The following is a 20,245-nucleotide window of genomic DNA, read 5'->3' on the forward strand; positions in this document are numbered from 1 at the left end:
CCTTCAATGACCAAAGAGAATTTTAAACAAATTATGCTTCATGTTTCCTGGCTTAATAAAAAGCTATAACTTTTATTATCCAAATTAAGAAAATTATACTAATTAAAAGCTATTAATTTTGAAATGTCCATGTATGTCTGTCTGTGGGTCCCCTTAGAACCTTTCCAAGCTTTTATAATCAAGAGATTTAAATCAATTATATACTAGAATCAAATTAGGTAAGGAAAAACTTATTTTGCAAAAATAAAATCACTTCCCAATATGCTTGACAGAAACAAGCTATTCATTTTCATTTGTGTTCCACTGAAGACATAACTGAAATCTGTCCAATGGTTTATTTCCAACTGGTCCACTACGGAATTCTTCGGAATGTTTTAAGATTGGCTGTAGCTAGAGTTCTGATTTCCATTTGGACCCTGCTCTCCTTCACTGTTTGGAGGAGGTTTTGGTTTCGACATCTTACTAAGAATAGTTGCCATCTCTTTTCTCTCATCAAAATTCTTCCACTGCTCATACAGTTTTAAAATAACCCTGATTATTTCCAAAATCTTCTCCATATCCACAGAAAGTTCGGCAAACCACTGTCTGGCATCTTTCTGCTGTACAACACAGGCTACATGTAGACAAGCTAAAGCTATCATGAAAGGAGGATACAGTAGGCAAAGATCCGTTCTGTAGGTACCATTCACTATCCTCCATGCAAGGGGAAGCAACATGTCTTCTTGGCCCATGTCCTGCACATACTGGAGCAAAGGTCTATAAGGATGATACACTATCAAGCAACAATCCATTAGTTCTAAAAGATAGAATTCACATTCTAATATATGGTTCATCCTATAAGGAAATTCCATTGGAAAGGCATATGAAAATCTAGTTTTTAACACAGAAGTAGCAGCAGCAATCAATCTTGAATTTGAGACTACTCCAAATTCCTCTACTTTGGATGCCAAAAACACACATGTAGGAGCCATTAATACAGGATCTATGCTTTTCAGAGAATACCTGGCATAGAATCTCTTGAAATAGACTGTAGCAGTGGCAATAACTTGTCTTAATTTAAGATGTTCACCTAATGCTTGAATAACATTTGTAAAAATATTTGTAATTTCCAATACTCTTCTTCTGAAAGAAACTTTAAGTCCTTCTGGCGCTCCTTCAACAGATCTTGTTTATCCAAAATCCATTGCAAATAATGGGAGCTCTGCCAAAAGTTCCCTGCCATGGAACACAGCTGGCCCTGATAAAAAAGCACCAGCCGGCGGAGTGGCCCGCGGAGCGACCATAGACCCAGCCCGCCTGGTAACTGCGCTCCTGGATCTGATGAGCTCGGCTCCGCTCCTCTGAGATGGACTCTTAATGGAGCCAACTGGGCTCCCCCTTAAAATTTTATTTTAGAGTGAGAAAGAGAGTGTGCACCTGTCTGTGTGCACCTGTGTGTGTGTGTACATGAGTGGAGGAGGGGCAGAGAGAGAAATGGAGAGGGAGAGAGAGAGAGAAAGGGAGAGAGAGAGAATCCCAAGTAGGTTCCACAGTCACTGAGGAACTGAACCTGGGGCTCAGTCCCATGACTGTGGAATTATGACCTGAGCCAAAATCAAGAACTGAGCCAATCAGGCACCTCTACCTTGACATAATTATTATTTCTACGGTAAGATAGAACCAGAAGCATTTCAGAGATTTATTCAGGCTCCTGAGGAAACGCCACACATTTTTATGGTAATATTTTAAATCCACGGTAAAACTGCTTTAAGAATCTCATTTGCCATCTCTCACTCACAGTGTCTTTGTCACACTTAGAAAGAAGCATAGAAACACAACTCTCCTCTCTCTGTGTGACTGCTCCAACATTCCCCAGTGACTGTGTAAAGTGGCTTCTCATTCTACCTCAGCTCTTTGTGATTGGGGGGGGGGGTTCTATAACCTTTGTGGCTTCTGAAATCCTCCCTTGGCTCAGTTTTGATTTCTGTGTAAGAGAGAACAGCTCTCAAATGAATTCAACAAGCAAAAGGAGCAGAGAGATTGAAGAGGTGACTGTGTTGTTGTGTCTCTGTGGTTAAACATGTTCTGTGAGGAAGAGAAATGTGTGTGTTCAGATGGGTAGATGAGGGTCCGTTTATGGAGACAGAGAATATAGGAAAAAACAGGAAAAGAGTTGGTGTTGAAAACATGAGATCATGTGAACGTGTTGAGTCTAGACTGCCTTCTGATAGTGTAGAGAGGCTGCTGAGGAGCATGGTGTGCTGAGCACCGCCTTGTCCTGCCTTGTGAGAGGCAGTCATTAAATTTCCAAAAATTTCAAACAGAGCCACTAAAAAAAGCAAATCATATAAATGTACAGTTAAATAAGTTATATTAAACACAAAGGTAACAAATGCTCAAAATTCATCACCACCCAGATTTTACTGTTATCTATGAAGTTCCATGTCTATTGTAATGATATGGTGGAAATGCCAAATAATGACATGCCACTGTGCATCTCTCGCCTCCAGCGACTGCAGATTGGTAGCTGGAAACCAGCCACATTTGTAGTATTTAAACCACAAACATTGGCAAAAGCTGTGGAGCCAGGCCTTCCCCTCCCTAGTAGCCAGTAGTTAAATACTTGTCACCACATCACTAAGAGGCAACTGGAGAAGTCAGTCTGGGCCCAGGAGACCAATCTGCACTTGGGACACTGTTGTGGAAGGAACCAGAATGTAGATGTGGGGTGGCTTCATGGACTTACAACAAAGCCCACACTTAGGAACGTCCCCGTGTTTGGTTTATTCCTTTGCTAGTGCCATCCTGATATTATTTTATTTTTTTAATGTTTTATTTATTTTTGATACAGAGAGAGACGGAGCATGAGAGGGGGAGGGGCAGAGAGAGAAGGAGACACAGAACCGGAAGCAGGCTCCAGGCTCTGAGCTGGCTGTCAGTACAGAGCCTGACGCGGGGCTCGAACCCACGAGCGTGAGATCTGACCTGAGCCGAAGTCGGAGGCTTAACCGACTGAGCCACCCAGGTGCTTCAGATGTTCTTTATTTTTGAACAAGTGGCGGCATGTTTTCACTGTGCACTGGGCGGGTATGAGCAGTACAGAGGTCTGGGGGTTCACGGGTTGCTTGGCTTACTGCCTTCCGTCCCTCAGGTAAGACGGGTATTGTCTTACTTGCTCTCTTGATACTCTATTTGCTCAGGTATTTTCCCTGCTCAGTCCTGCAACCTGTATGTTTAAAAAAATTTTTTTAACATTTATTTATTTTTGAGAGACAGAGACACAAAGTATGAGTGGGGGAGGATCAGAGAAAGAGAGGGAGACACAGAACCAGAAGCAGGCTCCAGGCTCTGAGCTGTCAGCACAGAGCCTGACATGGGGCTTGAACCCACAAACTGTGAGATCATGACCTGAGCTGAAGTCGGCCACTTAAGCGACTGAGCCACCCGGGTGCCCCAACCTGTATGTTCTTTACAACGGGTCCACAGAATTCCTTTCTCTTTTTTCTCTGCATTATTCCCTTGTCTTTGGTCTTCTTTTGAAAACTGTTAAGTTTCGGGGCACCTGAGTGGCTCAGTTGGTTGAGCCTCCGACCCTTGATTTTGGCTTAGGTCACGATCCCAGGGTCACGGGATCCAGCCCTAGAGACGGGCTCCTCGCTGAGCATGGAGCCTGCTTGGGATTCTCTCTCTCTCACTCTCTGCCTCGCCCCTACTCATGCTCTCTTTCTCTAAAAAAATGTATATATATATTGAAAAAAAAATAAAAAACTGTTAACTTCCAAGGAATTAATGTATTAGGTAACTTTAATAAAAATGTTTCTGCTCCAAACTGCAATGTTTTACGCATTCACTTTTTAGATTAACATGACACGATGGTCAAAGTAGTTCGCGAATCACAGAGCACTAGGTTTGAATTTTTGTGTGTGACCCGAGGTAAAGTTTCTTTGGTATCTCCACCTCTCCGTTTCCTCGTCTAAGGAAACAATAAGCCGTACCTCTGAAGGCTATAGTGAACATTAGGCAGTTTCCATAAAGCCCCCACCACAATGCCTGCTGCGTGCACATTCAATTAATGGTAGTTATTATCAGAATTACTTTTATTCACATGAGGCCGGAGGAATAGCCAGTAACGAAGTTTGCACACGACGGGCAGCAGCAAGGGAGTGGGAGGAATAAAGGGAATGGTGGCAGCAACGAGCTGGAAGATCTCAACGTTTTAAAGAGAATTTTCCTGGTCCCACAACACACATGTCCAGAGTGGACTGGACAACACCTGTTTCCTAAAGTTTTCAAAGCGTCCCCACTCCCCCCCCCCCACGTTGTCCTCAGGCACTGACGCAATCTGCACAAACAGCAGGGATGCAGGGTCTTGGGCACAGACAGCTGTTTTGCCACTTAATCTTCTAAAGTTAGGAGGTGTTAGGCGCTCAAAACTTCTCAAGCTGCCCTGCTGACCGCCGTATCAGCAGCTTCTAGCATAGTGTCGGGCACACAGTAGGCGTCCGATAAGAGCATGACCGCCTGAGAACCCAGACTTCCCCTCCACCCCCTACCCTTCGCCGCAAACCCTCACCTCTCCACTCTCTCCCCAGAGTCTGCGGGCAAAGCCCAAGGGGCTCGGGCGCGCGCATGGACTCGTTCGCGGACTCGGCTCGGCGCGTGGCTGCAGTTGCTATGGAAACGGTGGGAAGTAACAAGTCCATCCCCCCTGGGGCGAGGGAGGCCCGTGGAGGCAACGGCAGCGGAGGGACAGCAGGTGCGCCGCGCCGCCGCAGAGTTGAGCTCGGTGCCGGCCGAGCCGCCGCGCTGCGCCCCTGCCCTGCCCCCGCCCGAGTCGCCCCTCCCCCAGCCGGCCCTCCAGTGTCGCCAGGTACCCCAGCGGCGGGCGCCCCCACCCCATCCACCAACTCCCATCCTGGGACTCGGTTGCGCGCCGCTGTCCGCAGTGTTCAAACGGTGCCCACGGGACCTTGGCCGGCCGCGGCACCGAGGGTCGCGGGAGTGGGAGGGGGGTCCCGGAAGCTCGACCCTTCCCGGTCGCCCCCCAATCGTCTCTCTCTCTCTGTCTCAATGCACATTAGGCTATTATTTTTCAGCAAATAAAAATCTGGGCAATTCCAGGCAGAATCTTAATTGCTTTCACTTGGGGAGCAAGCAGGAGGCATAGGTGAGGAAGCAAGGCGAGAAAAGCCTTTTGGAAAGAGTAACACGAATATGACGTTAGAAACGGAGTTTGGGCATGTTTCTAACCCGTGTGTGTGTGGGTGTGAGCACGCGTGCCCCCCGCTCCCGCCGGCGCCCCCTCCGCTTGCCTGCGAAAAGCCCCTAGCGCGCTCCCGTCCGGAGGTGGCTGCACCTGGGCTCGGCTCGTGGCCTGCGAAGCAGGTGTGTGCGCGCACGGCGAGCGCTGATTGGCTGTCCAGACCCCGGTGAAATACCTGGACGAGGCCCGCAAGTCCGCAGCCCGCAGGGTCTCCGCTGGGTGCTCACCAGGCGCCCTGCAGCTGCCCTTCTTCTTTTTTTCCCCCCCTAACCGCGGGCTTGCCTGTTTTGCGTAGGTTGCAGCAAGCGACCCCACGGGGTGCGTGCCGTGAGGCCGCGGGGCAGCAGAGGCGCCTCCCCCGAGAAGCCAGCCGAGCGGCGTCCCGCGGGGAAGATGAGCGGCACCGGCGCCAGGTCCAGCCACCTGTCCCAGCCAGTCGTGAAGAGCGTGCTGGTGTACCGCAACGGGGACCCCTTCTTCGCGGGCCGCCGCGTCGTCTTCCATGAAAAGAAGGTGTCCAGCTTCGACGTCTTCCTGAAGGAGGTGACGGGCGGCGTTCAGGCGCCCTTTGGGGCCGTCAGGAACATCTACACCCCGCGCACCGGGCACCGCATCCGGAAGCTAGACCAGATCCAGAGCGGGGGCAACTACGTGGCCGGAGGCCAGGAAGCCTTCAAGAAACTCAAGTGAGTCCGTCTGTCCCCGCCGCCCAGCACCGTAGGTTGCATGAAAGTGTGCGGGTGGCCTGGGAGAAGCACTGAGCCCCGCCTCGCCCACCCCCGGCGTGTCCTGGGCTGTGGCTGCGAGGGTTGATGCCTCTCGGAGCTGCCGCTGCAGCTGGGGTTGGGGGTTGAACGTGTGCCTGGAGAAGGAATTTCACTTGGGGTAGCAGGAGGAACAGGACTCTTAGAAGAGTTTTGAGTGACCAGGCGGGTCGTTTAGCACTTTCTGTTTATCCTTTCCTCTTTTTTCCTTTTTCTTGGAACCTGTCCTTTCGAATTAAAAACATTTCTTAAAGATTATTTAGAAGTTTTGGATCGTGGGTAGTCACCAGAGGAGAAAATTGCTTTCTGCATCTCCCCTCCCCCACTGTTTAAATTCTTCCAACCTTGCATTCCGAGTGGAGCTGACCACGCCCCACGGTTGTGACGCTCCCCAGCCCCCACAGCCTGCACGTTTATGCTATTAGCGTAGTGCTTGGGGAAGCTTCTTGGCTTAATGTGTTGGCCTACATGTCTGTCTCTAGGCTTCTGATGGCCAGACCTTTAAGCATGGCGGTCATTGTTGGTGTTTGTTCCCAGTTCCTGGCAGAGAGCTCGCTCATAGTAGGTGTTCAGTGAGTGAGCAAAATGTGCTTAGGTCTGTGTAGAGAACAGAGATGGACAAGATGTGACTGTTTGTCGTAACGAGTTTAGGATCCAACAGGAGAGAGGCTACATGCATACGGATAATTTTAACGTAAGGCACACAGAATGACTGCAGTTAGAAAAAGTTCTGTGGAAGTTCATAGTTTGGGGAGATGATTCCTGGTGGGGGTGGGTATTGCAGGACAGGTAGATTTTAATTTCCTTTAGGTTTTTTTTTTTACAGTGTTAATTGAGATATATTTCACATAACATAAAGTTCACCTATGTAGATGTTTCTGGTAGGTTCATGGAGTTTTGCAGTATCACTGCAGACTAATGTTGGATCATTTCCATCGCTTCAAAATGAAACTCAACCCTTTCCGATTTCCCTTTCTCCCCATCCTTGATGAGGGAGTGAGGGGCAAGCTGAGGGCAAAGTACAGGCTAACAGCACTGCCCCCCCCACTCCCCGCCCCAGGTGGAATCTGTGTGATATTCCTCGGACACCCCTGGCTGCCCCAGAACAGAGGAAGGGGTTTAAGTACTGGCCATGGTGATGGAGACTGGCCATGGCGCTGCCTCCATGATGACACTTTGCTAGGGGCAAAAAGGACTCTTGGCTTAAAATTATCTTGCCCCCCCCCCCCAGTTTCTTCGGAAACTTCCTTAATCTCAACTTCCCTGCAAAATATATGCTGACAATACTCCAAGTTTATGGCCCCTGATATACATCTGAGGGGGCTCATGACAGAGGTGTTATTAAACAGTAATAAGTCGCATTTCCCTAACAATAGCTGGCCCCTCAGGATCCTGGAAACCTTGCTTCCAAGATTCCTTAGCGACTTACTCTATCCCTGTCTCCCTCCCAACCTGAGGGGATAAAATCAGTTACCCCACAACCCAGTGTGGCTCTTCCTGCCCCTGTGCTTGAATAAAATCACCTCTGTGCACCAAAGACGTCTTCAAGAATTCTTTCTTGGCCATCGGCTCTGAATCCCCATCACCCCACAATCCCGTCCGTCTGGCATCTGCTGGTCTACCCTCTGTCTCTGTGGATTTGTCTGTTCTGGATTTTTCGTATCAGTGGAATCGCACAATGTGTGTGGTCCTTTGTGTTCCTGGCTTCTTTCACTTGGCCTAAATGTTTCCCAGGCTCATCCATGTTGTAGGAGGTATCAGAAATTCTTTTTATTGTTGAAGAATATTCCATGGTATGGCCACACCACATCTTGTTTCTCGGTTAATCAGTTGATAGGTATTTTGGGCTATTAAGAAATAATGCTGCTAGAAACAACCGTGTACAGGTTTTCATTTTTATATACCTAGGAGTGGACTTCCTGGATCGTGTGGATACTTTATATTTCATAGTTTTTAATATATTTTAATTGAAAGTCAGCCTGGGCCTCAGGATAGCAAAAGCTGTCTTTAACATAAAGTGTATACTTGTGAATTCTGATTTTAACTATATAGAAATATTTCCCCAAATATCACTAGTGTCGTCTAATAACACTTTTCTTTTCCTAAAATTGCTTCAACTGAGTTCTAAGTGTCCCGGCCTTTGCTCCTTGTATGCGAGGTGCGGAATACATGTGGATTTAGTTTTCCCTTCTTGGACCGCTCCTTTGGTATGCTTCGTCTAACTTCATAGAAGAGCACTAAATGAAACGATGTGCAAGGACACTTGGAGCTTGGAGTCTCAAAATCAGGGGACCTGAGACAGCTGTTCGTTAGCTGCGTGTCCTTGAGCAAGCCACAGGACTCAGCTAGTCCCGATGCAGATAAGGAGGGTAAACCGTTCTCCTCCCAGGGTTGTTAGAAAAGCGGATGGTATGGATGTCAACGTGCTTTGTAAACACCAAAATGTCATAGAAAATGCACACCACCTGTATGTCCAGTTCCTTCCATCATATACTTTGTTGATTTTTCTTTCATTACAGAATTCCCATAGAAAGCAATCTCATGGGAATGGAAGCAGGTTTCCGAATCTATTAACAGCTCAAAGTTGCAGACTCACTCTTGTAGCTCCTATTTATTTTTTTCTTTGCTTAGCACTGCCCACTCAAAAGATAAAAACAGGTCCAACTCCAAACCAAATAGAAAGTTCACTTCAGAGTCATTATATGCAGGTTAGAGATTTGCATGGTTGTTTCCGCTTTTAATTCACATACAAAAAAGCCTGAGTTTGTTATAAGTTTCCATGGTTAGTTTTCCATGCTGGCAGGGGCATGGTTGATTCATTTCTGTTAAAGTAGGAGTGGTGTCTACCGTTATCAGGAGTAGAAGTCAAGAGGATTTAAATACCGAATATATTTGAAGCTTAGCACTTGCAAGTTTACATAACAGTGGGGGCAACTGGCAGAAGAAAAGAAAGCCCAGGAGATATTGAGGGCAATTTGTGTCATTTAGACCCTGAAGGATGTTGGGGAGTTTAGCATTGGTGGAAAAATATCACTCACGTGAAAATTATCAACTTCCTTCCTGAATTTCTTTTACTCATATTTTTCCTAATATTTTTGAAGCATAATTAAACTCGAGGTAGCTTTTATTTTTTTAAAATTTTTTATGTTTATTTATTATTGAGATAGAAACACCATGAGTAAGAGGGGCAGAGAGAGAGAGGGAGACACAGAATCCAAAGCAGGCTCCAGGCTCTGAGCTGTCAGCACAGAGCCCAACGCGGGGCTCGAACTCACCAACCTTGAGATCATGACCTGAGCCGAAGTCAGACGCTCAATCGACTGAGTCACATAGGCGCCCCTTGAGGTAGCTTTCAAACCTTTATTTTATAGCAGAGAATTCTAGAGAGAGTTATTTCCCCCAAAGTTTTCCTATGCGTTTTTGGAAGTTGACTCTGCTTCATTAATCTTGTGAATCTGAGATCACTTTTCTGCACGTGACCGTTAAGATGTTTTGCTATTATGTCAGAAATCAGACCCTTCCTGCAGATTTGCAAAAGAGCCATTTTATTGCTAAGCAGAGGGAGTTCTGCACTGTCTTATGTAAGCACTATTCGTGGAAGAAAAATATAATTTCCAGTGGTATTGATTACCTGAAGCATTCTATCTCCAAATGCAAACAATAATAAAACATAGCAAAGATTAATTCTTTTTTAAATTTTTTAATTTTTAAAATTTAATTTATTTTTTCTTTTATAGTTTATTGTCAAGTTGGTTTCTACATAACACCCAGTGCTTGTCCCAACAGGTGCCCTTCTTCGTGGCCATCACCCCTTTCCCCTCTCCCCCACCCCCATCAACCCTCAGTTTGTTCTCAGTATTTAAGAGTCTCTTATGGTTTGCCTCCCTCCCTCTCCTTAACTATTATTTTCCCCTTCCGCTAAGATTAATTCTAATATAAATTTTTTTTTTGGCAACTCAGCAATTCCAAAAATTAAGGTATCTGTTTTTGTACCTATGGTTATAAATTAAATGCTAGATTTATACTTATTTTTTATATTAAAACATTTGTTTAGCACCCAGTATGCATGAAGCACAGTGGGGACCAGATCCCAGGGGTGGATTTAGGACTTGACGTTGACAGAAGTGTACGGTTTGCAGGTGGCACTTCCACGGTAGCTGAAGAAGGATCATTAGTTGATATCTCTAGCAAGTAGCAATGGGATAATAAGCGTCTCCGGAGGTTAACTAGTCCAGCAACGTGTATTTTTAGCTGAACCAATGCTGAAACCATCCCACGCGGCTGAGCATTTCTGTATCATGAAGGTGCTTTCCTAGGAACTGGAGTCCCCAGCCTTTCACAGCTGGTCTGTTGCCGTGCTTTCGGGACTTTCTTTGTTTTGAGCTGAAGGCTGTGTTTAATGGAACTCTTAAGCACTGTCACAGGCAAAGCACTCTTCGTATCAAAGTTGGCACAAGAATTAGAAACCCCACATATATAGTCAGGGACCAACCATTGTAGGGGGAAAACGTTCCTTCTAAGAAGTATGTATTTCTAAGCGTTCAGTCTCACTGAAGTTGAGACCAGAAGATGCATATCTGCTCTGGCCGTTGATGCTGAGGGCAGTTCCTATACGATAATAGCTTTTCATTAGTAGCCACTGATTTATGCTTTAGGTGTAAGTATTTCCTATGGCTTGCTTTACTTCTTAATGGTTTTTAATGGGAAGTGTATATAAATCACTCAAAAGCAATAAAAGAAACGCTTATTGTTGTTTTTTCTTTTTCTCCCCCAGTTACTTGGACATAGGAGAAATCAAGAAAAGACCTATGGAAGTTGTTAACACAGAGGTAACACACATCATAGTTTGAAGGTTCGAGTCCATAACAGGTGCCATATTTCTGTGTCTTAGAATTTGGACAGTGTTCTAGTTGTATATAGGCAAAGGTATACATTTTTCAGGTTTTGCTCATGCTCTGGCTAGTAAATGACCACTAGGTTAGTATTTGTAGCAAGTAATACAAAGTACATCACTGAATTGGTTCTGAGTGTAATTTTGTTTGAAGGATCACAACTGTTCAAAGTTGGCTATCTTGCTTGAAATTGGTGACTGAGGCTGAAATTTCTGGGCTAGAATCTGAGATGTGTGAATTCTTTAAAAATGAGCAGCTCTTTGCTCTGGATCCTAGGTCTTCAATGAAGATGTGCCTGGCAAAGTGCAAGAGGTGTGCAGTAAATCTTTCTAATACACATTTTAAAAAACAATTATCTTTAATAAGGGGTGCAATCACAAGGATTCTCATTTATTTAACTTCTGATTGCTCTTGAACTTAGGAGCAGTAGCTCTTGTTATCTCTACCTGGGGACGGTGTGCCAGCCATACAGACCAGGTTCTGATTTAGCAGTGCCCATCTTCCCTGTGAGAAGCCCGCCCCTTCCCTTCGGCCACGAGACTGGATCTCTTCCATTTTGTTTCTCATGGGTGATTCCCTCCTCTTCTTCTCGCTGCACAGACCCTACCGTGCCAACCCACAAGGACTTCCAAGGGGAGATAAAGAGAAAGAAGGAGCAGAAATTTGGTTTTGCAGAGGAGATGGGAGAGGTGGCAAGAAACAGTGGGTCTGTGCTCTTGGACTACCCAAGTCCTCCCCTTCCACTTGCTCCCCTGGGCCCTGTGTCCCACTTCTGACCACCCCCCCCCCATCCCCCTGGTCTGGGCATGTATGTATTTATCCACCGCACTGTGCATTCCAGCCTTGATCTTCAACACAGAGACCCTCCTCCCCAAGGTCCACACCATGACTACCCTCATCATCTACTTTGAGCAAGGGAGTCCCTACTTTCATTGCCAGAAACAGAGAGTTTTGTGTTCCTGGCCCCACCAAAGGGAACCGCGAATGCATTTTCATATAAAGGTATCACTTTAACGATTGGTCCTACAATATTATTATTACTGTTGCTTTGAGGTAGCGTCCAAGCTTCTGTGAGCTATTCTGAGAGCCTGACTGTGTGTGTAATTCTTACTGTGGGCAAGCACCTCTTTCCTTTCCACAACCGATTTACAGTCAGACTTTTAGAATTCAACAAGTTGGAAAGTTAGGCGATGATCTTTGTTCAAAATTTGAAAACAGGCTTAATAGACACTAGCCTTCCACAAAAATTATAGGTATTGTTTTCTTGGTCGAAAGTGGTGATTCCATTCAACATTCGTGTCTTTGGAGAAAAGCTTGCATGCCACATTAAAGTCTATTGGTGACCCCTGTTCTTTGGAGGAAGACAGCCTATCCTATTCCCACCCACGGGGAGAGGTTCACAGAATTGTTGAAGTGGGTCTAGAACATGAAAATGTAGGACCAGAGGGTACAGAGGGCTTCAAGGGGGGAAGGTTTCTATGCTTATTCAAAAGATCTTCCAGTAGGAAGGGCAAGTTAAATTGCTTATCAGAAACGATAAGGGATTCCCTCAAATTGGAGGTCATGTCATACTGTTGGAGTTGTCTGGGTTGGGTACGTAATAAAGGCCATCACACTAATGCAAGTGATTCAGTTATCATAATTGCTTAAAACATGTTAGTTCTAACAGTTTCCGGCACCGATACTCTAGGAAGACCCCATAGCCTAGTGGTGTTATGTTGAATGTGTAGCACTGGGTCCTAGCCCCTGTGGTTGGCATTTGCACACGTGGTAGGAAACCCAGGCAGCAGGTGCTGGGAGTTAGTGGCACATGCCTCTTCTCCCAGAGCAGCTCACCCACAGCCCTGATTTGACCTGGGTGCTCTTTAGATAGTTCATGATTCAGACTCCATGGCATCTGCTTGCTGACCATGGGTCATGGTAACAAGAAGGTGCACATCACCTTGACTTTCGAAGTCCTTTTGTGGTTTCTGTCATTGCTTTTCTGTTCCATGAGGCTCCTGTTTGAGGAGACACTGACAGGACAGCCAGTTCTTCCTGGTGACCAGATCGCTGGGACAGAGAGAGGCAGAACTCTAATGGACCTTTTCCACTAACCCCAGGGAAGCCCATGGTCTTTTTTGGCCAACACTTTGGACAGGAGGGGGAAGGGGGGTGAAGCAGGAAGAAAAGGGGAGAATAAAAAGGAGATAAGAACTAGAAAACGAGAGGGTGCCTGAGAGGTGGTTTGGACCTGCTCCCAGGTGGGGCAGCGCTGTGGGCTCGGAGCAGACTTCCAGTGCCCTCCTTCACACGGGTCTTGTTTTTACTAACATCCAGGTAACAGAAGCTTCTAGACTATGCATGTACTCTTGCCCTCTGTCCTCAGCCACTTTTTCTTTCTTTCTTTTTTTTTTTAAATAGTTTATTGTGAAATTGGTTTCCATACAACACCCAGTGCTCTTCCCCATAAAGGCCCTCCTCCATCACCACCACCTCTTTTCCCCCCCTTCCCCTTCCCCTTCCCCTTCAACCCTCAGTTCATTTTCAGCATTCAATAGTCTCTCAAGTTTTGCATCCCTCTCTGTCCCCAACTCTCTTTCCCTCTTCCCCTCCTCCTGGTCCTCCATTAGGTTTCTCCTGTTTTCCTGTTAGACCTATGAGTGCAAACATATGGTATCTGTCCTTCTCTGCCTGACTTATTTCGCTTAGCATGACACCCTCGAGGTCCATCCACTTTCCTACAAATGGCCAGATTTCATTCTTTCTCATTGCCATGTAGTACTCCATTGTGTATATATACACCACATCTTCTTGATCCACTCATCAGGTGATGGACATTTAGGCTCTTTCCATGTTTTGGCTATTGTTGACAGTGCTCAGCCACTTTCTATAGCTGTAGACCTTCTTCCCACTCTCTGTCCACTAGTGGTGGTCTTAATAAAGATGATTTGCTCATCTTCTGACCTTGGTAGCGCATCATCTCTTATTTGCATCTTCCTGGTCTTGTCCTTGCTTCCTGCTCCCCTCTGCTCAGCCCAGGTGCAGGTCTCGTGATGCTTCCATGTTCCAAGTCAACTTACCAGCATCAGCCTTTCCTCTGTCACCCAAGCAGAGGAGTCCTCTCTCCTCCAGCGCCGCAAGCTTCTGATCTGCATCTGGGACACCTTTCCTCCTCCTTACCAGCCTGCACTGTGCTCTTGCCTTTTGCTTTACCCAAATGAGTTTCTTTTTTTTCAATAACTGCTTTGCTTTCACGGGATTGGACGCCTATATGGAGCAGCATGGTGGGCAGAGCACTGGGGGCGCAAAACTCAAGGCCTGCGTAACCCCTCACCCCAAGCAATAATGGTCTTGCCGGAAAGACAGATGTTCAAACATCTCTAGTGCCACCTAATAAGTGATTCCATTTGGTAGGGATTCAGTCCCATTCATGTTGAGCTTTTGACTCCATCCTGTTACAACAAAGTCATTTGTGAGCCTTTCAAGTGGAGGCTTCCTTCTTTGACAGAGCGTTGTAGATCTTTCCAGTCATTCTGCCCCATCTTTCACCCATGTAGTGGCATCCTTCAGATGGTGACCTTCTTCATGTCACTCTGTGTTCCCGTGTGCGAGGCCTTATATAGAAGGGGACGAGCAGACAGACGGCTACAGAACACATGGAGCGGGGTCCAGGCAGAAGTGAAGACGACGCTGCTCTTTCTCTTGAGGGACTTAGGGTCTAGGGGAGAGGACCGGGGAGCAAACCCACCACTGTTACCCAGGGCTCAGGTGCTGGGCTGGAGGTTTGCTGGGGGACTGCTGAGCTGCAGAAGGGCTTAGTGTTGTGGGTCAGGGTTGTTTCTTTTTGATCTGTTTCTCTTAAGGTTTTGAGGATGTCCCTTCCTACAGCTTGATTAAGGGGGATTATTTAATGCTTCTGTCTGTGTAAGAGTCACAGACTGTCTCTCCCTGAAAGAGTGAGAGTTGACCAGGGATAGAAGAGAGACGGACCCGCAGCAAGCCCGTCACAAGGCTAGCGGGTGATGTGGCTTCTCCCACCGTGTGTACCAGCTGAAAGATGCCCTCTTTAAGTGATGCCCGCCTTTTACCACTCACTCTCCAGATCTGCTCTGCGGGGCCGGTATTTTCCTGGAGATCTTGAATCGCTGAGTCGTCTTCACCTCATCCCAACCCCCCGTAAATCTCTGCTTCTCCCAGTCTCACCTGCAGACCACAATCAATCCAGGACTGAGTCTGCTTCCCTGAGACTCCTCCTTGGAATCCTTTGGGGAGGACCCAGGTCTACATGAGATGGTCCCCCTCCCCCTTTCTCAGCCTTGTTCTGCGCTTTCTCCGAGGGCCGCCCCTGCTGCACCAAGTCAGTAAATATGGTTTCATGGGACCACAGGTTGGTTCCCCTCCCTGGTTAGCCTCTGGCTGCTTAGGCTCCGACATGTGTGTCAGAGCTGCATGTTCAAGTTTAAGCCGCTGAGAGGTCTGCTAATTCTGCATAGCACCCAGCATTAATAGGCTGGTAGTAGTTTTAATTCTCTGCCTCTCGCGTGCCTGGTGGCTCAGCATTTCCCATGTGAGTGAGATGTCACACATAACTTACAGCTCCTCGTGGCCACCGTGGGGTTTTGTTTCAGGGATAAGACTGGTTGTAGGAGAACCTTTGTGTGACACATTTATTGTCTCTCTAGCATAATCGGGAGCCGTTGTAAATGCATATTACTCACTTGGCAAGGGTTGGCAGTGTGCCTGCCGGGTGCTGGGTGGGGTGCTCGCCACCCCAGAGCCAAACAGCATGGCCCCCGTGCTTGGCGACCAGACCACTCTCTGGCCCCTCTTGCTTGCTGTGAGTGACTTCAACTCTGTCGACCATGCTCTTTGTTGAGTAACTTGTACATGCCCTTCGTCCAGGGGCCCTTGTTTGGAGGGCCAGTTTTTGAACTGAGTGTTAGACTTCCCTTTTTAAAAAAAAAATTTAAACATTTTAAAATTTATTTTTGAGAGAGAGAGAGCATGAGCAGGGGAGGGGAAGAAAGAGAGGGAGACACAGAATCCCAAGCAGGCTCCAGACTCTGAGCTGTCAGCATAGAGCCCCATGCAGGGCTCAAACCCATGATCTCTGACATCATGACCTGAGCCAAAGTCAGAAGCTTCATTCACTGAGCCCCCCAGGCAGCCCCAGACTTCCTCATTCTTCAAGGGACCTTAGTCTCATGTTCCACTTCAGGCTCTGGCCTTTGACCTTCCTTGTTGGCCTCCTCTGGCTGATTCTCCTGCTGTGTGCTCTTCTCAACCCCGTGAAAGTTTCTATTGCTGTCAAACACAGAGGAGCTTTCTTTTCTTTTCTTCAATACTGCTAATCTGTGTTCTCCTTTTTACCCCACTCCTCACATTCGTATTTTTTTAAAAAAATCAAGGATCTGTTTGGTTTTTCTTCTTCTTTTATCTCTTCTTTCTCGTCTGCTAGCAGAAGTCCAAGAACATGGGCAGTGACAGGCAGAGTCAGGTTTGCCTTATTCTATGTGATCTATCCACGAACAAGTGTGCCGTCTGTCGTTCTGAGATGTGGCACCTTAAAAAGAAATCTGCAAATTCAAATCTGAGAGAAGACTCCAGTGAATGCCTTTCCAAAGAGGTGGGAGCCTTCTTGTTGGATAAGCTGTCAGGTCGAATCCTCCCGAGTACATGTCCCTTATCTTAGATTTTCAATTATGGATAGTTTGAGTAAACCTTGTGTCTTCCTAGTTGGGGAGAACCATTGCTGGAGCACCTTGGAGAGGGGTAGAGGTAGGAAGAGAGTTTTCTGGAATATCAAAGCTTTGCCTCGTCTGAGAAGTTTGTGGTAATGGGAATTGTCCGCGCTTCAGGTCAGCTACTCTGGTGCATGTCTTTAAGGTTTTGAATATAATCTTTAAAACTTCATATCTCAGCTTAATCATTAAGGCATAATCTCTAATGAAACATACTATGAGATTTGCTACTTAAAGGCTTTTGGTTGTAAATGGGATTCTAGACATTAAATTGGGTGTAATTATTAACCATACTGCGGGGAAGGCATGGGGCTCTGTGGTTTACTCACTAATCGTTAGCCTGGGAATTCTGGGTTCAAAGGGGGAATGACTAAATAGTTAAAGTCCTAAATATTTCTTCCTTTAACTTAGGGAAAGATTTCCAGATTATGGTAGGCAGGTTTACTGATTTAATGAGAAATCAAAGAGGATAAAGCCCACTTTAGTGAGTTCTTTCACAGTAATTGAAGCCCCTCCCCATCTTTTGTTTCTCCCCTTCCCCTGTCTCTCTAAAGCAATTGCTAAGTAAGACGATTTTCCAAGGATAGCTAGTTCCCATCATGGGTCATGTGATTCTGAGGTGAGTATGACCTTGCCAAGGCTCTATGAAGACCCAGTTTTCTATTAAAGCACAACTGGCTAGGGTTCATTTTTCTTTCATACCGTCTTGTTTTACCTGTTTCTCAGTATTGAACTGAGTGTGTGTTTGAACAAGAGCGAGAAATGATTATGTCAGTCTGGAAAATATTGGTCTAATGAAAACTGTTAATAACTCTAATCAGCTCTGATCAAAAGCTGAAAGGTTGGTGATTTTAATTGGTTCATTAGCATGAATTATGACATTTGTTCCAAATATTTTGTATTCTATCTGGCATTTATTTTTTTTAAAGTTTATTTATTTTGAGAGCGAGAGAACACTCATGCAAATGGGGGAGGGGCAGAGAGAGAGAGAGAGACAGAGAACCCCAAGCAGGCTCCTTGCTGTCAGCACAGAGCCCGACGTGAGGCTCCATCCCTTGAACCATGAGATCATGACTTGAGCTGAAACCAAGAGTCAACACTTAACCCACTGCCCAGGTGCTCCTTCTCTATCTGGCATTTAGATGTGATTTTAGGAAATTGAATGTGAAAGCATAAGACATGTGAATTTAGACATGTATCATTTTAAAATTTCTAGTGAGAGGCAATTGTACGCAAACACAAATGTATAATAAACATTTAGGAAACAATTATCAACCTTTTGAGAAGAAAACAGAAAAAATATCTAATAAAATAAATTGCTAACCAAGTGTATATGTTTAAAAATACCACTTCGTTGAAGGATCAGACTATTCTCAATAAGATATTTCATGTAAGTCCCCATGAAACAGGAAAACCTACTGAACAGAGAAAAACTTCTTGTTCTTATATCGCATGGGATTCAGACACATACAGGATGTATTTTAAAGTTCTGCCAAGGTGTGCTAAACTTCCGGTTGTACCTACTAGAAAATCAGTACTTAGGTTCACATTTTAGGATTATTATTAGAAGGAGCTCACAGAGTTTTCTGCTAATGTCACAGGGACTATTCAGGATGAGAGCATGATGATTTCCACATGGCAGGAATCGTAGGGAAAACCATGGCCAAACAAATAGCCAAGTATAGCCAAGGAAGACAAATTATGCCCAGCCATTTATTGAATACTGCCCATGCGTGATTTCACATTCTCTCAGGAATACTTATCAAGAGCCTGCTAAATGGCAGATAGTGGGCTAGATTCCAGCCATATGGACATCAAAAGACACTTAACCATGTGCCAATCAGAAAGTACATCAAGGTAATGTTGTAGGAAGACTCTATCTAGAAAGAGTCTGAAGAGAGAAGATACACCAGAAAGAGTAAAAAGATTGAAACATAATACTAGAGGTTTTTACTCTGAGGGGGAGAAAATGATTTATTTAGACCTAATCAATCATTGATTTTGGTACTTACAAAGAACATGGTGACTAGCTCTTCTCTGTCACAGCTGGCTATCAAAAAGGGGGAGCCAAAATTAAATTATAGTGTGATGGTTGAAGAATTTGGGTTAGATTGAAGGAAAACTTTATTTTATTAAAAAAATTCTTTTAGGGGCGCCTGGGTGGCTCAGTCGGTTAAGCCTCCGGCTTCGGCTCAGGTCAGATCTCACGTTCGTGGGTTCGAGCCGCGTGTCAGGCTCTGTGCTGACAGCTAGCTCAGAGCCTGGAGCTTGCTTCCGGTTCTCTGTTTCCTTCTCTCTCTGCCCCTCCCCCTCTCATGCTCTGTCTCTCTCTGTATTAAAAATAAATAAACATTAAAAAAATTAAAAAAAATTCTTTTAATGTTTATTTTAGACATAGAGTATGCGTGGGGGAGGGGCAGAGAGAGGAAGACCCAGAATCTGACGCAGGCTCCAGGCTCTGAGCTGTCAGCACAGAGCCCAACACAGGGCTCCAATTCACAACCTGCGAGATCATGACCTGAGTTGAAGTTGGATGCTTAACCCACTGAGCCACCCAGTTGCCCCAAAAGAAAACTTAACAAAACAAAACACTGGGGAAGACTACTAACCACTTATTGAAAGCGTCCTGTTTCCTTTCTATTTCTAATTATGAACCCGTTCTTCCCACTTGCATATTTCAGTTGCATAACTAAGATGGTGGAGCTGAATTGAGGTTGACCTGAGTTTCGAAACGGCCTCTCATCCATGCCTGTGGGAGGCTCCCTGGGAAGCCTGGGAACATCAGTGCTTGGGCTGTCACACCCCTCCACAGAGGTGGCGCTCTGCAGGGGAGCCCTGGCTGGGGCCTTCTGCCAGGATCTCTTGTTTCAGGGAGTTGTGTGTAAATAAGCACGTGGTGCTGTGATGGTGCTGGCACGTCCAGTCAGGATTTTTGAAAAACACAACAAAACTTGAAGCAACATCATATACTCCTGATTTGGATTGAGGCTTTGATTTAGAACTGAAGGCAGCCTAGCCTCCTCGACCAATGCTGCAGCCACCCAGATCAATGTGTCCGTTTTCCCCCACACACTGTATAAGTCCTGAAAAGAAAACCCAAGAGGGTGACACGTTAAACAAGTAAGAGACGTGAAACCCGGAGGAATCGGTAATGAGCAACAAGCATGGAACATCGTCTGTGATTGTAACGTTGATTTTTGATTATGATATTGAAGCTTGTCAGGATTATGCCTCATTTAAGATTTATTTCTCTTTATTTTAAAACAAATCTTCTGTGTTTGTTATTTCCATTTTACTTTTATATGTATGACTCGTAAAAACTTTGTTTCAGAGATCCAGAGTCACATGGAATAGCAATAAACCCTTGGACTTTCGCTGGTGGAATAGAATGGGCAGAATGCCGTGCTAATGAAGCAGGGGTCTATGCTTGAACCCATGGGGCTTTTGGTTTGAACCCCAGGCATCCCCTGCCCTCTCGTGGGCCATGCTGAGTAAGGTGTGCGTGGGCGTATTCATGTGAGGTAGCTTTCCTCTATCCCTGTGCTGGAAAAACAACTCTCAAGGTCTCTGTCTCCTAGGCTGCTAACAGGCTGATATAATAGTCTCTCTCTCTCTTTTTTTTTT

The 20,245-nt window shown here is 45.8% G+C and overlaps 1 protein-coding gene and 1 pseudogene across 1 annotated transcript in view; one reads left to right on the forward strand and one right to left on the reverse strand.

The window, feature by feature from the left end:
• Positions 1-209: 209 nt before the first annotated feature.
• On the reverse strand, positions 210-1,282 carry LOC115296776 (annotated as a pseudogene).
• A 3,428-nt stretch (positions 1,283-4,710) lies between these two features.
• Positions 4,711-20,245, forward strand: part of DCDC2 (doublecortin domain containing 2) — a 149,543-nt gene continuing 134,008 nt past the window's right edge. Inside the window, exons 1-3 of the mRNA XM_029945257.1 lie at positions 4,711-4,849; positions 5,538-5,928; positions 10,781-10,835. Coding sequence (XP_029801117.1) covers positions 5,636-5,928; positions 10,781-10,835 — 348 coding nt within the window. The 5' untranslated portion in view covers positions 4,711-4,849; positions 5,538-5,635. The remainder of the gene's footprint in view (positions 4,850-5,537; positions 5,929-10,780; positions 10,836-20,245) is intronic.

This window comes from Suricata suricatta, chromosome 7 (genome assembly GCF_006229205.1).
Source record: "Suricata suricatta isolate VVHF042 chromosome 7, meerkat_22Aug2017_6uvM2_HiC, whole genome shotgun sequence".
NCBI classification, from domain to species: domain Eukaryota; kingdom Metazoa; phylum Chordata; class Mammalia; order Carnivora; family Herpestidae; genus Suricata; species Suricata suricatta.